Source organism: Dermochelys coriacea, chromosome 11 (genome assembly GCF_009764565.3).
Source record: "Dermochelys coriacea isolate rDerCor1 chromosome 11, rDerCor1.pri.v4, whole genome shotgun sequence".
NCBI lineage: Eukaryota > Metazoa > Chordata > Testudines > Dermochelyidae > Dermochelys > Dermochelys coriacea.
The window spans coordinates 13,474,243-13,491,800 of NC_050078.2; the positions used below are offsets into that span (position 1 = coordinate 13,474,243).

General features: G+C 41.6%; 2 protein-coding genes across 3 annotated transcripts in view; one reads left to right on the forward strand and one right to left on the reverse strand.

Moving 5' to 3' along the window:
- The window catches only part of LOC119863153 (TGF-beta receptor type-2-like), an 88,558-nt gene that overhangs the window by 61,587 nt on the left and 9,413 nt on the right, over positions 1 to 17,558 (forward strand). The window contains 3 exon segments of the mRNA XM_043504968.1: positions 103 to 230; positions 3,783 to 3,958; positions 3,960 to 5,191. Coding sequence (XP_043360903.1) covers positions 103 to 230; positions 3,783 to 3,958; positions 3,960 to 3,987 — 332 coding nt within the window. The 3' untranslated portion in view covers positions 3,988 to 5,191.
- Positions 10,057 to 17,558, reverse strand: part of OSBPL11 (oxysterol binding protein like 11) — a 78,234-nt gene continuing 70,732 nt past the window's right edge. For both annotated transcript variants that reach the window (XM_043504967.1, XM_038420970.2), the window contains exons 11-13: positions 15,875 to 16,057; positions 14,637 to 14,790; positions 10,057 to 11,741 (exon numbers count right to left, since the gene is read on the reverse strand). In XM_043504967.1, coding sequence (XP_043360902.1) covers positions 11,664 to 11,741; positions 14,637 to 14,790; positions 15,875 to 16,057 — 415 coding nt within the window. In that variant the 3' untranslated portion in view covers positions 10,057 to 11,663. The remainder of the gene's footprint in view (positions 11,742 to 14,636; positions 14,791 to 15,874; positions 16,058 to 17,558) is intronic.

Genomic DNA, 17,558 nt, shown 5'->3' on the forward strand with positions numbered 1-17,558 from the left:
CTTTCTGGTTCAGTGCCACGGACAGCAGCCAGAGCAGCAAACACATGCATACCACCAAACCATGGAAGACATCCGGTAATGCTCCTTTGATTTATCACCTAGAGATAAAAAGTTACGAGCTACCCTTTGGGTCGAAAGTCCAGGAGCAACCCTGTGTGGATACCATGAGAGACATTGTGCTGCACGGCAGAGGGCGCCCAGAGATACCTTGCAACTGGCTAGTGCATCAGGTAAATAGTAAATCAAAAAAAAAAAAAGACTATAGCAACCCAAGTCATCTATACATTGTCCTGATTTGGAATGGACACGATTATTCTTGAATGACAATATCAGTACATCTATGGTCCAAATCACCTGAATCACAAAGACATTGGAGGAAGGGGGTGTTTCATAATTGCCTAGGTAACTTAGGAACTCCTAAATCATGTAAGCACTTTTGAAAAAATCCCACCCCTATTCTGCAACTTAGCTCATTTGAGAAATAGACTATGTTAGGAGCCAAAACCTATAGCTTAGAGCAAGTCACCTGTACACACTGTGCAATTGCTCACTTAATTCACAGGGTATTGGTCTCTGCTTCCTAAATGGAGGTCCTCTAAACCCACAAACAGTTTTCAAGATGGCCACACACAACACTTGCAGAATAAAATCTGAATCCTGCATTTGCTACATTTTGCATGAGCCTCTTTGTAACAAAACACTATTTGGATAAACACTTGTAGGAATAGAAATAACTATGCTGTAAACAGTGTCAAAATGAATCTGTGGCTTCTAGCGTGAAGAAAGTTTGTGAGCACATTTTTGGCAATATTCACTCAGCTCTTATAACTTGCATTTGAAGCCAGTTATTAGCCCTCAAATCTCACAACTATGTTCTTTAAATTTTTGAACATGGGGTGCAGATCTGCACCCTACCTGCTTTTAGGTAAAATTTGGAACTGCAGATAAAATATGCATCTACTTGAGGCTATGCCAAGCTAGATTCCAAAGGCCCAGCTCTACCTCGATAGATTTTTATTAAGCAGAAAAAGTGTTGTGTTTCGGATCATGATCCTTATCTTCCCCTGGCACATTACAGTTAGTTCTCCTAAAGTGTGTGTGTGACAGCCATCTGCTGGGAGGAAAATAGAACATGTGTTTATTCATTCTACAACTATTTCCCACCCTACTAAACACCAAAGATCCTGTGACAGGGTCGGGCCAGATGGCTACAGGAGAGTAACAGAAGGCAGATATATTAGCCCCAGGTTAAGTAGGTCCCTTTTCCCTCGGTAAGGTAACAGGGAAGGTTCCAGAACAATCAGGAACCTTCTGGAGACAATTAAGACAGACAGGCTGATTAGAACACCTGCAGCCAATCAAGAAGCTGTGAGAATCAAGACAGGCTAATCAGGAAACCTGGGTTTAAAAAGGAGCTCACCTCAGTTTGTGGTGCACATGTAAGGAGCTGGGAGCAAGAGGCGTTAGGAGCTGAGAGTGAGGACGCATACTATTGGAGGACTGAGGAGTACAAGCATTATCAGACACCAGGAGGAAGGTCCTATGGTGAGGATGAAGAAGGTGTTGGGAGTAGGCCATGGGGAAGTAGCCCAGGGAGTTGTAGCTGTCGCACAGCTGTTCCTGGAGGCATTCTAGACAGCTGTATTCCACAGGGCCCTGGACTGGAACCCAGAGTAGAGGGTGGGCCCGGGTTCCCCCCAAACCTCCCAACTCCTGGTCAGACACAGGAGAAGTTGACCTGGATTGTGGGTTCACAAAAACAGCCAAACTGAGGGCTGCCATGAAGCTCCAAGGCGAGCAAATCCGCCAATGAGTGCAAGACCCTCCAAGGTACAGGAGGAACTTTGTCACAGTCCTTACTACTTAGAGGAACGTTATCTGTTTGATACTGAGAGACTGGCACAAGTTACTCATTTTAATGGGAGTTACACACAACCCTCCCATGAAGAAAAAATGAGAACAGGCTCTACGTTCAATGCACTGCTCAAAATGCCGGCTCCTTTTGTCCTGACCATTTTAGGCTGAGATTATCAAAGGTGCCTAACTCCCTTAGACTGTTAGGAATTCCAATTTTAACAAAGCTGTTAAAACAACCACAGACACATTTACTACCCTATACTGTAAATGTGACATGACTCATGTAAAATCAGGTTGAATTTTAAAAAAAAAAAAAAAAAAATCTAGTTGTGCCATTAGGAAAGTAAGAAGAAACTTTTTTCAGCTTGCTTCTTGTCATCTTAACCTAGAAGCAGTCTGTTTTAAAGGATCTAATTTATTTCTAAACTAACTTTCTAAAAACAAAATGTTTATTGCAGAGTAAAATAAGACATTTGGGAGAGTGGCAGACAATCAATAAAACCAGGACAGATGGGAAAGCTGTGTTCTATCTGTGAAAACTTTATTAAAAGATTAGGTTGAAATTTGTTCATTAAGTAAATCTAAATCTTTTCAGTAAGACAAATACATGAATTATTTTAGAAGGTATTGAAATGCAGTCTCTATCACTTTAAGTAGACAACTCCATTCTCTCTAACTTTTGTCATCCCAATGTATGTTCCTTAATCGGAAGAGAGACTTGTCTGAGATTTCTGTGAGGGGTCAGAAAAGGATATTGAGAGTATTGGAGAAATACTTCAAGATACAATATTTATCTTTAACATTAGGGTCCATGACATTTTTAGCAATATTGTAATTGTGAATGCACAGAACACACAAATCCACTGAAAACTATGAACATGTTTTATTTAGAAGAATTTCCTCCTTCCAATAGCGTCTGTTGCAAATTTGACATGATGATATAAAATGCAGTAGCACGAATTAGGAATTGTGGGGTGAAAGGAAGGTTAGACACAGCTTCTGTGCAGTTGTTAGCTCACAGAAAAAATTATCGGCCAGACAACTGCCATTTTATTTGACAGTTACCTGACAGTTTACCTGACAGTTCTGGTCTCTTTTTAAAGCTCTATAGGATAAAAAGTAATCCGCTGTACAGAGCTTTGGCTATTATAATGGAAAGACTAATGTGCTAGAGAGTGCACTGACAAGCCTGGATGAAACAGTATTTCCTTTGGTGGTCAGTAAACAAACCTTTTGCTTGTGTATCACTATGTTCTTTGGCATGATTTCCTGGGGAGAAAGCAGCAGTACAGCACACCGGATTTTAAAAAGGCTAAGTTTAGGGAAGATGAACTGTTCTGGTAAAGTCATTTCTTCTCTGCACAGAGAGGCATCGTGCTCCAGGGGACGCGGCCCAGGAATGCATGTCAGAAGTCCTGGGTTCTAGTCTGAGCTTTACAGCCGGCCTGCTGTATGACCTTGGGCAAGTCACTTCACCTCTCTGAGCCTATTCTGCTACCCACCTTTTGAAGGCTCCAACCCTCGCTAGACAAAGCAGATGAAAGGGGACTAAGGGAGTTGAGCACCTAACTTCCTTAAGCTCCTTTAAAAATCTCCCTCTTAGGTTATAAACTTTGAGTCAGTTTTGCTACATGTCTAGGTAATCCCTAGCACAGTGAGAGGCCCCATCTCAGATGGGGACTCTAGGTGTTCCTGTAATACAAATATTAAGTAATAATTAGAATGGCAGCATTTACCACCAGTTATGACACAATAGTATCTGTGAAACCGCTGTTTCCTGTGTACTTAGAATGGGAAATAACTGCAGTAACATTGAGACAATTAATCACCTAAAGCACCGTAATCCTAGAACTTCAAAATGCAGATTTCCCATGCCTCTCTCTCTCCTGATCCTACAACCCTGATCTCAGATCATCTCGTTTCAGGGAATGCACTTTCTGTGCGACACCATTACAGAGTGTTGGGACCATGACCCCGAGGCTCGCCTTACAGCCCATTGTGTGGCAGAACGGTTCAATCTGATGGCACAAATGGACTGTGATGACATCCTCAACAACAATACAGACAATGAAGGCAGCAAAACAGCCCCTCTAAGTGGGGAACAGTGACGGGAATAGAAATACCCAGTGACAGGAAGAAATGAAAGCCTCATATCAAAAAGAAACAAGGAGATAAAAGACAAACACGTGGCTCTAAAAAATAAACAAAACAACAGACCTCTATTCATTTTCCTAAAATGAACTAAGAGCTAGTTTATAACTTATTTATCGGACCTTTCACCCCAGAAGTACAATGCAAAGAGCCCTGGGATCAATACTTTGGCTAAAGTGCCACATTGTTTAGAAATTTATTATTTTGTACTTAGTGTACAATGTTAATACATTTTCTTTATTTTAAAATTAATGTTTAACCTTTATTAATAAGCACCTGGATTCCACCTCTATTCCTTTAAGTTTATTTTTTTCATGTTCATTCTTGCATCACTGAGCTTTACCCCTAATTTTCTAGCCTTTAAACCTCGGATGTTAGACAGGAGCTCATTAAAACAGGCATTGTCTCTGATTACCCATTCAGAGATCAGCCAGCCCTTTTCATATCGCAAGAAGATACCTGAAATTAGATTAGCAAAAGCCTGATTGGCTTTAACACCAACGCGTCTTTTTCCAATGTATAATTCCTGGGAATACTCGACTGTTCCAGCTGTGTGTTAAGAGTACAAAAAGTTACTTGGCTAAAAAAACGAACAAGACCAATTCAGAGAATGTGGCTCAACTCTAAATAGCACTTATGCGGAATGTCAGCTAAGTATTAATTTCAAGTCACATGTCTCCTGACTCCCAGCTATCTTCTAAATCAAACTAAAGAAGATATATTGTAACAGCACGTGCACTTTAACAGTGATACTGGCAAGATGACTGGGAATAAGGTCTAGTTCATCACATAGATCGTTTCCATCTCCACCTTCCGTGATCTAACAGTCAAGTGGCAAATGACATGAAGGTTGGGTGGGGCTTGGACCTTCCTTTCCAATTTCAGCAATACTGTGTTGGGCTCCTCCCCTCTACTGGAAAGGCTCTTAGCTGAATAGCAGAAGATAAGGTAAGTCACGCCCCACTTCCAAACCTCTTCATTGACCCAAACCCTGCTCCTCTCCTCCATATACACTCCCATGCACAGCGAGGACTGAAAGGCAATGAGAAGAGTGTGGCTCTGCTGTGCAAGGAAGCCTCAAGCTCCTGCGCGATAAAGTCATCTCCGCGAAGGCAGTGTATGGAGTGGCATTCGGAGGGGCACATTGCCCATAAGTCTGCAACTGCATGGATCTACCGTACAGGTAAGGGGAAGGGTGGGAGAGAGCAGCACAATGGCTGTGCGGGATTTTGCAATCTTTGATATTAGGAGGGATTCTGTATAAAGCCTCCTGACTCTGAATTTGCACCGCTTCAGTGGAGTATGACCTAATTTAAAACGGTTCCTCCTCCTAGATCCTCCCAGCTGTGTTTCCATCTCTCTCTCAGGTTCTTACATGGGGCAAAGGAGAGAGACTGAGTATAGATGTGGGGGTCACATAAGCGTCAATTCTAAAGAATGTTTTTATTGAAAAGGTTTGCTAGGTATTCTGGTGGACACCTATTTTAAACCTCCATCTCATAGCCCCTGGCCATGTGCTGTGGTTCAATCCTCTCCCCTGACTCCTCTCTACCTCCTCCTCCTGCTTGGGACTTGGGGCCTTCTTTCAAGCGGCTCTCTGCACTTGGAACAGTTTCCCTTCTCCCATTTACTAGGAGCATCCTCCCTTTCCCCCTGCACCTCACTTCTTTCAGCCACTAATCACAACTCTGATGTAACCCACTTCCTCTCTTACCACCGATTACACAGAAAGAACAAGGCAGCCATCTACAGCGTACACATAGGAAAGAAAAGGTGAAACTGACACTCCCACATCTAAGGGCTGCAGGTGGCTAATATGAATTCTGCATTAGCTTTTGCAACACCAAGTTTGAAACTGACACTACAAGGAACAAACAGTGCAACTCACAGAATAAGTATAAACTTAAGATGCTTCCAAAGGCATCCTGAACTCTCTCTCACAAGGGGAGCTGTATCCACCAAAGCGTGGGGGGGGGAAGCAGAACATTGTAACCAAGAGTAAAGCCTACTTATCATATCCTAGGGTTGAAGTCCAATTCCTTTGAAAAGTGAGTATACGTAGTCTGTGGGCGATACTGTAAAGAGCACGTGGGGGGGGGGGAATTTTGCCTGAAAACAGGAACTCTGCTATTTATATGCCACATTGTTTTCTTGAAAACAAAACAGGAAAGAAAAGTGAAACCAAAGTTTTCAAGCTTAGGTGCCTAAAGTCAGGCATCTGAGTAAAGCAGAATGCTCAGCACCCAGCGCTTTCACTGAGTTAATGAGTTGTGGGCACTCAGCACCTCTGAAAACAAGGCCACTTATTTAAGCGCTCAAATCCATATTTAGGCACAGAAGCATCTTAGGAAAAGTTAATCTTTTACATATACTGGGGGAACAGTGTCCCCATGGATCCGCATGTAAAGTCATTATGCTTGATACAGCCAAGATCAAGACACACTAATTTCAGTGCTACCATCCATCTTTGCCCCATTTACAGCCATTTTATCAACAATCACACAATGTATGGTTTCTATACATCTGCACTTGCTTAGGGTACATCTATTCTCCTTGGCCAATTATCTAGAAAGTTTATACTTCTGGTCAGTAAGTTGCCTTTGAAGATTACCATCCCACTGATATTTCACTGGCTATTTAAGAAAGTTGTGACTGTCACTTTCTATTTAGTCCCAATTTTCCAAGAACAGCTGAAACTAAACATTTGTGTTTAGTTATATTGCTGTCTGCTTTCAGATTGAAAGTGATTGTTTCTATTGATTTTGTCCAAATGTTTCACTGAAATACTTCTAATGGTCCAGGAAAGAAACACTGACACACGAAAAATAGTATGTAGACACCTGATTCTTCACCTTCGATGTCAATGAAAATTTTGTCATTGACTTAAACAAGTGCAAGATCAAGCCCCACCAGAAAGAGGGAGGAAGGAACATAGGCCCAAATATTGCATTGTGCTGGGCCCCCACAGAGCTCCACTGTATGGAACTGTAGGATCAGAACCACAGACAGGGCTTGAAGGTTTGCTTACAAAGTAGCAACAATCCCTCCACTGCAGGATTTACAGGGCGGAATTCTGTGGCCTGTGTTCTGCAGAAGGTAAGACCAGATGGTCATAGCAGTCCCTTCTCATCTAATCCTCTGAAAATCTATCAGCCTAAATCAAAAATTGTATCTTATGATTTGACTAAGATTCTTAAAAGGAGTCACGTAAAATTCATATTGTTTGAATCCGAGAGTCAATGGTAAGAATTGCAGAAGAGAAGAATGAGGGGGGATTTGATAGCTGCTTTCAACTACCTGAAAGGGGGTTTCAAAGAGGATGGCTCTAGACTGTTCTCAATGGTAGCAGATGACAGAACGAGGAGTAATGGTCTCAAGTTGCAATGGAGGAGGTTTAGATTGGATATTAGGAAAAACTTTTTCACTAAGAGGGTGGTGAAACACTGGAATGCGTTACCTAGGGAGGTGGTAGAATCTCCTTCCTTAGAGGTTTTTAAGGTCAGGCTTGACAAAGCCCTAGCTGGGATGATTTAACTGGGACTTGGTCCTGCTTTGAGCAGGGGGTTGGACTAGATGACCTTCTGGGGTCCCTTCCAACCCTGATATTCTATGATTCTATGATTCTAATTATGGAAAATGGTCCACAATTACCATTACATCCTTAATCTCCCCAGCAGAACTGACAAACTGCTTTCACACACTGTAGCTGTAGCCGTGTTTGTTCCAGGATACTAGCTTTAAGACAGGAGTTAAAATCCAGAACATTAAACCTCTTCCAGCTATGGATGATGATCACCTGAACAACAGAGGAATTTCCTAGGAGGTCTTTTCAACACCTTCATGTTGAAGGAGTCTTGCCTTGCATATTAAAAAGACAATTCCTTTAGCAATCAATGTTGTTCCATTTGGTACACTATCAATATTAGCTACAGTGATATTAATAGGTTTAAAAGTAGCAGCCGTGTTAGTCTGTATTCGCAAAAAGAAAATGAGTACTTGTGGCACCTTAGAGACTAAACAAATTTATTTGAGCATAAGCTTTCGTGAGCTACAGCTCACTTCATCAGATGATATTAATGTGAAACCAGTCATAGCAAGTGGGAAAAATCTGACTAAAAACCAGAAAATAAGAAAAGCAATCAAGGTTAAGACTGAAATGTCACCTGAACTCACCCCCTTTATAAACATGTATCCAGGGATGGCTCCAGGTCACATTTTTAAGTAGGGGAATGTAACTTGCTTTAACTGCATGTGCTTATTAACAGAGGACACTTTTGAAGGAGGAACTTGGTCTCCTGCTATAGCAGCTCAGGTATTTAAATTAAGATCTGCTGTGGCTGCTGCTGTTTTGAAGTCTGGATTGTGTGCCACCACACTGGCCCTTGCAGGAATCCTGTGTCACAAATCCTTTTTTTTTTTTTTTTTTTTTTAATTAATAGCAGTGAACTAAGCATCAAATTAGGAGGAAGGCTCAGTTTATTTTACTGATTTCCCCTGCCTGCAACAGCAGGTCTAGACCCCAGAACCCAGGACCAGATGAACTGCTTGACCTAGTCTATGTCCACACCTTGGTGTCCTGGGTTACATGATGGTCTCAAAGGGAAAACCACCACCACTTGCAGCATGGGTCCTGACGTATATAAGGAGCACGGACACTCATGCTCCAGAGCCAAGCAGGAACCCCCACTCTCCACAGTGGAGTTCCTGCTCCATCCATGAGACGTGGTTAATAGCGTGTAAACTGCTGCCACTCTTCGGCACACGGCTGGAGGGAGAATGGCCACTCCCAGGATGGGTCAGCACCACCTCAGCAGAACACCCTCTGGAGTGCTGGGTTGAGTCATGGGTGGGGTCCTCTCCAGTGCCTTCTGGTGGGATGTCCCCAGACAGCAGCCAAATGCTGGGGAAGGTGGTATCAGAAGGTGCTCCGCCCTGCAGAGTCACGGGATAGTGGTGGGGGTGTCGGCCACTACTGGTCTTGAAGGTCACCCTTCTCACCTTCCGGGCTGGGTGTGGTACAGGAGCAAGGAAACCTCAGGGCACCACAAAGCCAGCAGAGAACTCTGTAAATTTCCTTCCACCACAGCAGACCCCTCGGTACCATTATCCCTTGCCACTTACTTCTCAACTAGGGGATGAAGCCTCCCTCCTTCTCCTGGACGGTTCCCAACCCAGCCAAAGAAGGGAGTAGGCAGCCAAGGGGGGGGAGACCCCACATTTCAGATGGATTTTTCATAGGTAGCCCCTGCCACCACCATCCCAAGGGCCCTAGATTGCCCTAACTGAGCACTAGCAGTGACAGACTTAGCAGTGTAGTGCTATTAGCATGTGCATAAAAGCTAGACCTCTGAAATAGCTGGGAACAATGCAGTGGGTAAAGGATAAAGTTTCAGAATTCACTGATTTCTTTGCTTCTGTGGATTTAACAAACAGACCCTTGCACAACATTATCATGTCATTAAGCCTGTTATTAATAGGCTCTCTCTATATTCCTTTAAGATGCATTCATAGATGGAGCAATAAGGGTGTACACTGACAATAAGCAAAGCCTGTCAATCGAAAATCCTGAGTGAACCATTAAAAAAAGCATTAAAACCAATAGATATTTGTTTTCTTTACATCTTAATATTTTGGCTAGTATAAAGTGTTAGTTTTTATAACAACGATTAGTCGAAATTATAGCAACATTGCCTTTCAAATAAATTAAGATTTATTTTTCAAACACAAGGGCACTACAGGGAACTAAGCCAGTAGTTTCAGTTTTTAACATTACTCCTGCTCTGAATTTAAGACACGCTAAACAATTTATTTCAAAATTTGTAAGGAAAAATAGAGGGTATTCTATACAAAGTTAGAAGCATATAGTTTACACAGGGCCTAAACTGCACACACTTCTTCAGAAGAAAGTTACTCTTACAGGTACGGGTGGTCAGATACTACAGCTTGGGAAGGCCGTGGAAATATGGACAGACAGACATGAAAGAATGATGTACGCACAATATTCATCCTAATCACCTGGACCCTGGGAAAACAGACAAAACAAGCTAATCATTTTGTAGTTTTATTCCCCCCCATTTTTCCTCACACATGGACTCCATGACTTATATTCAGAGCAAAATGTACAAGGGAATCAAAGTAGTTGTGCATAAACCCAAACTTTTTTTTTTGCGCACAATTTACAGTTTTTTGTTGAATGTTAACATGGTTATTTAAATTTTCTTTGATGCTTTCTTACATTCTTATGTCTTCAATGGAAAACATCTTACCAGATCACAGAGTTATGAGTTCTCACGATGATGGAGCAGGTCAAGCCATTTACAACGGCTGGTGAGTGGCAGATAATGTTATATACACTGATTGGAAGACTACATCAGAAGAAAAAACAGAGTAAGGCACCACTCTTGGAAAATTAAGGTAGCTTGTAGTAACAATAATGAAAGACAATCAGTACTACTCTTAATCGCCAGCAATTCTTAGACTTCGATAAAATACTTACACTATAAAAAATGAAGGATGTTTGTACCTGAATACAGTTTCCTGATATCTGATTGTATATACATTAAAATACAGTCTCCAGCAAAATAGGCCTTTTCATGTACTATGAAAAAACCAAACCACAGTCCATGTGTTCAATGGTCACATTTAACTGCTTTTTTTTTGTTCTGAACAAATATACAAAAGGAGAAAAATCAAACCAATCCAATGGACAGCATGTAACACTGGCACTTGACCTCCAAGATGATCCCATGCACTGAGATGACGAAATTAATACAACAGTTGTTTTATGGTTGTTGTTCAGTTTGAAAGCCTTAGTCTTCGGGGGGGGGGGGGGGGAGAAAGGCTAAACTTCCTTACATTTGCAATGTGAGTAAATCTTAAACAGTCACTTAGAAAGTGAGATTTAATAAAATTAGGAGCTGAAAAGTATTCTGAATTATTCTTCCAATTCAATTCTTTCAAGTATACTAAAATATTTCAGAGGAAAAATGTCTCCATGGTTACAATCCCAATCAGTTTTATAAATCCTTTAAAAAAAAAAAAAAAGTAGTCTCTACTTAGCTTCCATATCCCTCCAATGCATGCACACATTCTTTCTGAAGAAAAAAAGTCTTGTCAAATCCAGATGATTCTTAACACTGATTCCAGGTGCAACTTCTGAAACCTCCTCCAGGTTTCTGTCAGGAGGTTAATCACTAGGTATACAAGCAGCAAACACTTTTTTTTTTTTTTGTTTACATGGGTACTGAGTATTTCACAGTTATTAAACAGACCTCAGTGCACAGATTCTCAAAAAAGGTTCACATGTCACTCCAAAGTTAAAGCCATTGAAGCAACAACACTTCATCTGACTTCTGCTGTTCAGGAAGTCAAATGGTTTATATCTTAGGCAGCTTGCAGTAGGACCTGCTTAAAAGAACATTACATAATTCAGATAAAATCTTTTGGATCATACAAAAACAAGTTGGTGAACATACCTGGCAAGGTGGTCTCTACACCTTTGATTATGTGTAACCTTTAAAGTGCCCTAGTATTGTATTCCTTTACGCTCATTTGAATTTGTGCAATTATAAAAACAGGAGACACAGTGTTATTTACTGTGTTTTGAGAGTGACAGAGATTAGATAAACAGAGGAACTCATCCTGAAGAGTCTTATCTAGATAGTGTCCACTTGCTGAGTCTGTATGGTGGGGACTGTTTTCCAAAGGGGATTATAATACACCCAGCCATCTCCCTGCAATTCAAATGGGGGGGGGGGGAGAAAAAAAAGTTACACAGAATAATTATAAAAGAATTCACATAGAAAAGTATTTTGTGATGCCAGGCGTCGGACTGACAGCACTGGAAACTAGAGGTACGCAGCTTATGTATACCATAGATATCAGTGCAAGCTTCCCCACAGTCTCTACTCTGGAGAGACCATCTCTAGGGATGAGGATATCTAAGGGCTTGACACACGCTATGTCTGAGTGTGGACAAGCTAGGATGTAAATCTACAGTGCACTAGTCTGCCACACACTAAGTCACAGTGTGAGCCCTATTATCATGCACTAGACTAGAAGGTCTGTAGTGCACCTTGACATCTGGCTGTTTTAAACAGAATATGCCGAAGTGCTCTACAGAACTTTCAGGGTGGGATAGTAGTGTTTATATGGCCAGTTAGCACACAGAAAGTTAATGCACTGCAGATTTACAGACCCTGGCTTGTCACACAGTAACTGACCATGTACACAAGCCTTAAGAAATCATGCTCATTCCGATCAAGTGAAGTATTCTGCTGGGACTAACAACAGCAGCAGCAGTCAGCCCTAACTGATGTAGATACGATGATGGAACCCTGGCACCCTGCGGTCTGGATTGAGACCAGCAGCTTATTTTGCAAAGGCTCAGAAAACAGCCATCAGAGAGAAATGGCTTGTGTTCACAAGCAAATTGGGCTACATCTGAACTGATGATCTGGAGATGAAATGATTCTGGATCTTATTTACCCTACTCTGAGCCACCCAGTATCTCAAATCCTGCTTTCAAATAAAATATCTGAAAACAACGTTGTTTTTTAAAACCACGCAACCCGCATTTCTCCTGTCAACAGTCACTCAGGGATGCAATTAGAACAAACTACTTGATTAAAAAACATTCTTAGTCTGAAATATTTATTTCTTGCGTTCACAAGTTAATTAAAGGTAGCAGTTTCCTTGTGGGGTGAAAATTTTAAATATGCAAGCGTGATATTCTCTCCCAAATTTAAGATTTTATCTAGTTAAGTCATTCTCTCCCTTTGCCACAGATAAATACACATCAGCAAAAGTTTTCAGAAACCAAAAGTCAAAATTTATTTAGATTTTTAGATAACACTCTGAGATCAAAGAGGCTACTTAAGCAAAGTTTCTGAACCATGAGAGATGGGGATTTGTTACTGAGGGTATGTCTACAATGCAATTCGACACCCACAGCTGCCCCATGCCATTGGACTTGGGCTCCAGCAAAGGGTCTTTTTAACTGTGGTATGGACATTCAGGCTCGGGGACTTTCCTACCTTGCAGGGTCTTAGAGATTGGGCTGCAGCCTGAATGTCTACATCGCAATTAAACAGCCCCTTAGCCCGAGTCAGCTGTGTAGACATATCCTGGGTGAAAAGGAATACTCTGCAGTGGTCCCTTTGATTTAGCTTTAGAATATCCTGCAGTTTGTGTTTCAGAACCATATCTAGTTCTAAATATTTTAAAACCTTCTGCTGAATTGGAGATAGTTTTTTGCTTTTCATATTTTACTGTACTGTTGCATTTGTGATCACACAAATTTGTCACAATATGGATCTGAATCTCCACAGCATAGCTGAAATATACACCTCTATTCCCTCCACAGAGGAAGGCCAGGCTGCCTACCTCAGCAGCTGCTGGTTTCCACGTAGGAAGGAAAATCTGCTCTAAAGCTGTCACACCAGAAATTCCTAGTCTTTTGGGGCACCTTTTACAGACAACCAGGATAACAGCTCGATCATGCTCCAACCATTGAATGGACAAGCTGCATTAAAACCTGAAATCTACATTAACGAAAAGCTGATGAAGAGCTGGTAGTCACAATGATGTTTTTGTTTTATATGCACATGATGCAATCAGCTCTAATAGCTTCCTTTGTGTTTTGCTCAGGTATTCATGGTCCATTTTTAAACTACATCACAGTTTCCATGCGTCTCAGTTGAATTGTAAAAGTTGTTTACTTTTGAAGGAAGTTAAGCCACACAAAGAAACGCTTGCAGTTGTGGGGTCATAATTGCAAAATCAGGGAGCACTGTGAGCTAGTAGATGATATTCTCCTGCATGCTAGGGGCTTGGGTGCTCTTAAACCATCCGGCTGTTTTACAAGGCAATAATCCAGATTCCCCAAAAGACGAAGTACTTTACCCTGACAGAAGACTCAGATTGAACAGCAACTGGCACTAGGATTGATATTGTGGATATAAGTTCTTATAACAGCTACCAAATGAGAAGTGTGGGTGTCTATATATCCCACATTAAGAATGACAGAGAACCAGCAGGCAAAGGAAGGAAGAGGGAGCTCCCCTCAGGGCTCTAAAGGGATTTTTCAAGTTAGATGCTTAATAACCAAGTTCTTGGGACCGCTTGAGAGGGCTAGAGGTAATAATACCCCATTCAAGTCATCTGATTTCTTAAACCACTTGATAAGTTAGTATAGAAGGCTACTATTTTTCTAATGATGGTTACTCTGGGTGAAAAATACATTAGTGCTCTGGAAATAGAGTCACTGTATATTTTTATGCCTTTATAGAAACATCAAAAGTTGCTGTTTCCATTTTTATTTTTATTATTTATGAGCAAGGACCTAGATCCTTAACACTTACGTTTCATGCACAGAAGTTCTTTACCAACAACCATTTAGCTTTAGAGAGTCACCCAGTGTGGAATGGAAGAATCATAAGAATAGCCTTGTATAGAAATGCATTGACTGATATTTCACTAAATGTATTATATGATCCAAGGCTCTATAGCATGCTGTCATCAGCATTCCCTAGAATGTCCTCTATAGGCTCACGACCTGCATGTTAATATACATGCTCATATGTGCATTTACAATACATACATTTTACTCTCACACAGTAGTTACTTACTTCTTTAACAAAGTATTTTGTGCTCCACGATGCCTCCGTTTCAGCACGAAGTCTCTCTTCATTTCTCTGCCGTTCCTCAAGAGCTCGCTTATGCTCTGTTGCTTTATCGATGTCTCCATCCTTCAGAGACTCTGTTACATGTTGCCACAGTCGCCTACAAATCAGAAGAAGGGTACAATTTAGTCACTGGTATTTTTAGTAAAAGTCATAGACAGGTCACAGGCAATAAAAAATTCATGGCCCATGACCTGTCCATGGCATAGACAATAAATATCCGTGATTAAATCTTGGGGGGACTTGGGAGGTGGGGGAAGGTGGGAGGGCCAACGGCACCAGCTGTCAGGGGTTGTCAGAGCAGCGGCTGCTTGGGCAGTCCCAGGGCCACCCGAGAGGCTGGCTGCAGAGCTGTCCCAGCAGAGGCCAGTCTGGCTGTCACCAGAGCCAGCTGATTGGGCAGCCCCGGGGTCAGCCGCACTGGCCACTGCAGAAGCCCTGAAAAGTCATGGAATCCATGACTTCTGTGACCTCCGTGACAGACACAGAGTCCTAATCGGAAGCTTTAATTGATTTCACATTTTTCAGTGGCTTCCTGGATTGCAGTCACTTGACTTACAAAACTGGTGTACAGCAGGTGACATTATTTCACAATTATACTCCAACCTCTTCTCTGGCATGCCAAATTAATGTAAAATAGAACAGGATTGAGAGGCACAAGAAAAAAGGAGCTCATAATTTAGTCCTCTAGGCTAGCATTAAACTGTTCTCGACTGCAAAGCTAGATTGGCACATAAATGAAAAGGTGTAGGAAATTTCAGCCTAATCCCAAATGAACATTTGTATGCATCTTAAAACTGCCACACAAAAGTTTTGTTTCTGCTGAGAACAGCCCCTGTAAAGAACTGCTGGGCTGCACAGAGGAATATTATTTGTACTGCGTAACATCCAAAGGCTTAAGACGGAGGTCTTCCTAAAGCAGGCACTGTATGTACTTGTAAGACAGTAATCATCCGTGCCCAGAATATGCAGTTTAAATAGCACTTGCCTGCACTACGTCTAGCTCTAAGCAGGGTTATCCATTCCTGAATATTCAAGATCACTTTGGCTCTACTGGTCCCACACACTACCCAGTTTGGATATTTAAGTCTGTAGATTTCTCCTAGGCAGCCTGGTTTGTAAGTTGAGGAATTCCAAAAGTTTTATAGAACAATTAAACAGATGTATTTTTTTTTTTTTTTTACCTAGACTCAAATGGCCCTTGCTTCTCTACGGGCCGTACTCGTTTTCTTGTCACTGACAGTTTTGTCAAGTCCACATACTTGGTCTCTCCGTTGCTGTAGGTGAATTCAAGAATACTATTCCATTCACCTTGCACTCTGCAGGCTACAGTGTTTGTTGCATTCTGCTTTACTTCACCTGTGACTCTGGAAAACAAAAAACAAAAAACAAACAAAAAAAAGACCACAACTGAGAACAAACTGCTAGGGCCTATTCTAACTGCCTAGTCATTTACATTTCATTTTGGAAGAAATTGCAAGCTAGTCCTTCACACATTCTAAATTTTTAAGTCACTTACGTAAACTATGCATTTGCATTGAGAAGCTGGGAGGGGGAATAATGAAAGTCATTTTTCTATCATTCTTGTGATATTACCCAACAGAACTCAGCTTTTTGGCTTTAACTTAAAACTTGCAAGCCTTTTCACAGGAGAACTGAGCCGAAAATAAACTGACATATGGGTTACACTTGTAAACCATTACTACAGTTCATATTTTTCTCCTGGATATCAAGTTTGATATTTATTATAAATAATATTTGATATTTATGTTAACAAGCTAACTCTTTCTGTAGAACAATTATCTTCACCTGCTAGCCCTGTTAATTTTTTCAAGTTTATGCAAGTATCGCATTAAAAGAGAGACAATGAGGCAAGAACAGAGGGGAAGATAAATACAAAACTAAGAAGTTGGACTCTGAGATCTGTGTTCCATTCCTGGCTCTGCCAGAGACTTCCTGGGTGACTAAGAGCAACCAGGGTGTTGAGATGGATTAATGCTTCGTACAACATTTGGACACTCAGACAGAAGGTGCTACACACACACACACACACAGTATTATCATCACTCCAATGAGTGCATACTTGTGTGGAAAAAAACAAACAAACAAAAAAATAACACATGCCCAAAGACCACATGACAATGGATTTACAATGAAGTGACACTGGAAAGGGAGACTTGAACGCTTGATTGACTCGGTCAGACTTAGCCGTGGTCTACACTAGGCATTGAGGTCGAATTTAGCAGCGTTAAATCGATGTAACCCTGCACCCGTCCACATGACGAAGCCCCTCTTTTTTTTTTTTTTTTTTTTTTTTTTTTTTTGACTTAAAGGGCTCTTAAAAATCGATTTCCTTACTCCACCCCCAACAAGGGGATTAGCGCTGAAATCGGCCTTGCCGGGTCGAATTTGGGGTACTGTGGACGCAATTAGATGGTATTGGCCTCTGGGAGCTATCCCAGAATGCTCCATTGTGAACGCTCTGGACAGCGCTCTCAACTCAGATGCACTGACCAGGTAGACAGGAAGAGGCCCGCCAACTTTTGAATTTCAATTTCCTGTTTGGCCAGTGTGGCAAGCTGCAGAGCTCATCAGCAGAGGTGACCATGATGGAGTCCCAGAATTGCAAAAGAGCTCCAGCATGGATCGAACGGGAGGTACGGGATCTGATCACTGTATGGGGAGAGGAATCCGTGCTATCAGAACTACGTTTCAGTTTTTGAAATGCCAAAACATTTGTGAAAATCTCCCAGGGCATGAAGGTCAGAGGCCATAACAGGGACCCGAAGCAGTGCCTCGTGAAACTTAAGGAGGCAAGCCTACCAGAAAACCAGAGAGGCGAACGGCCGCTCCGGGTCAGAGCCCCAA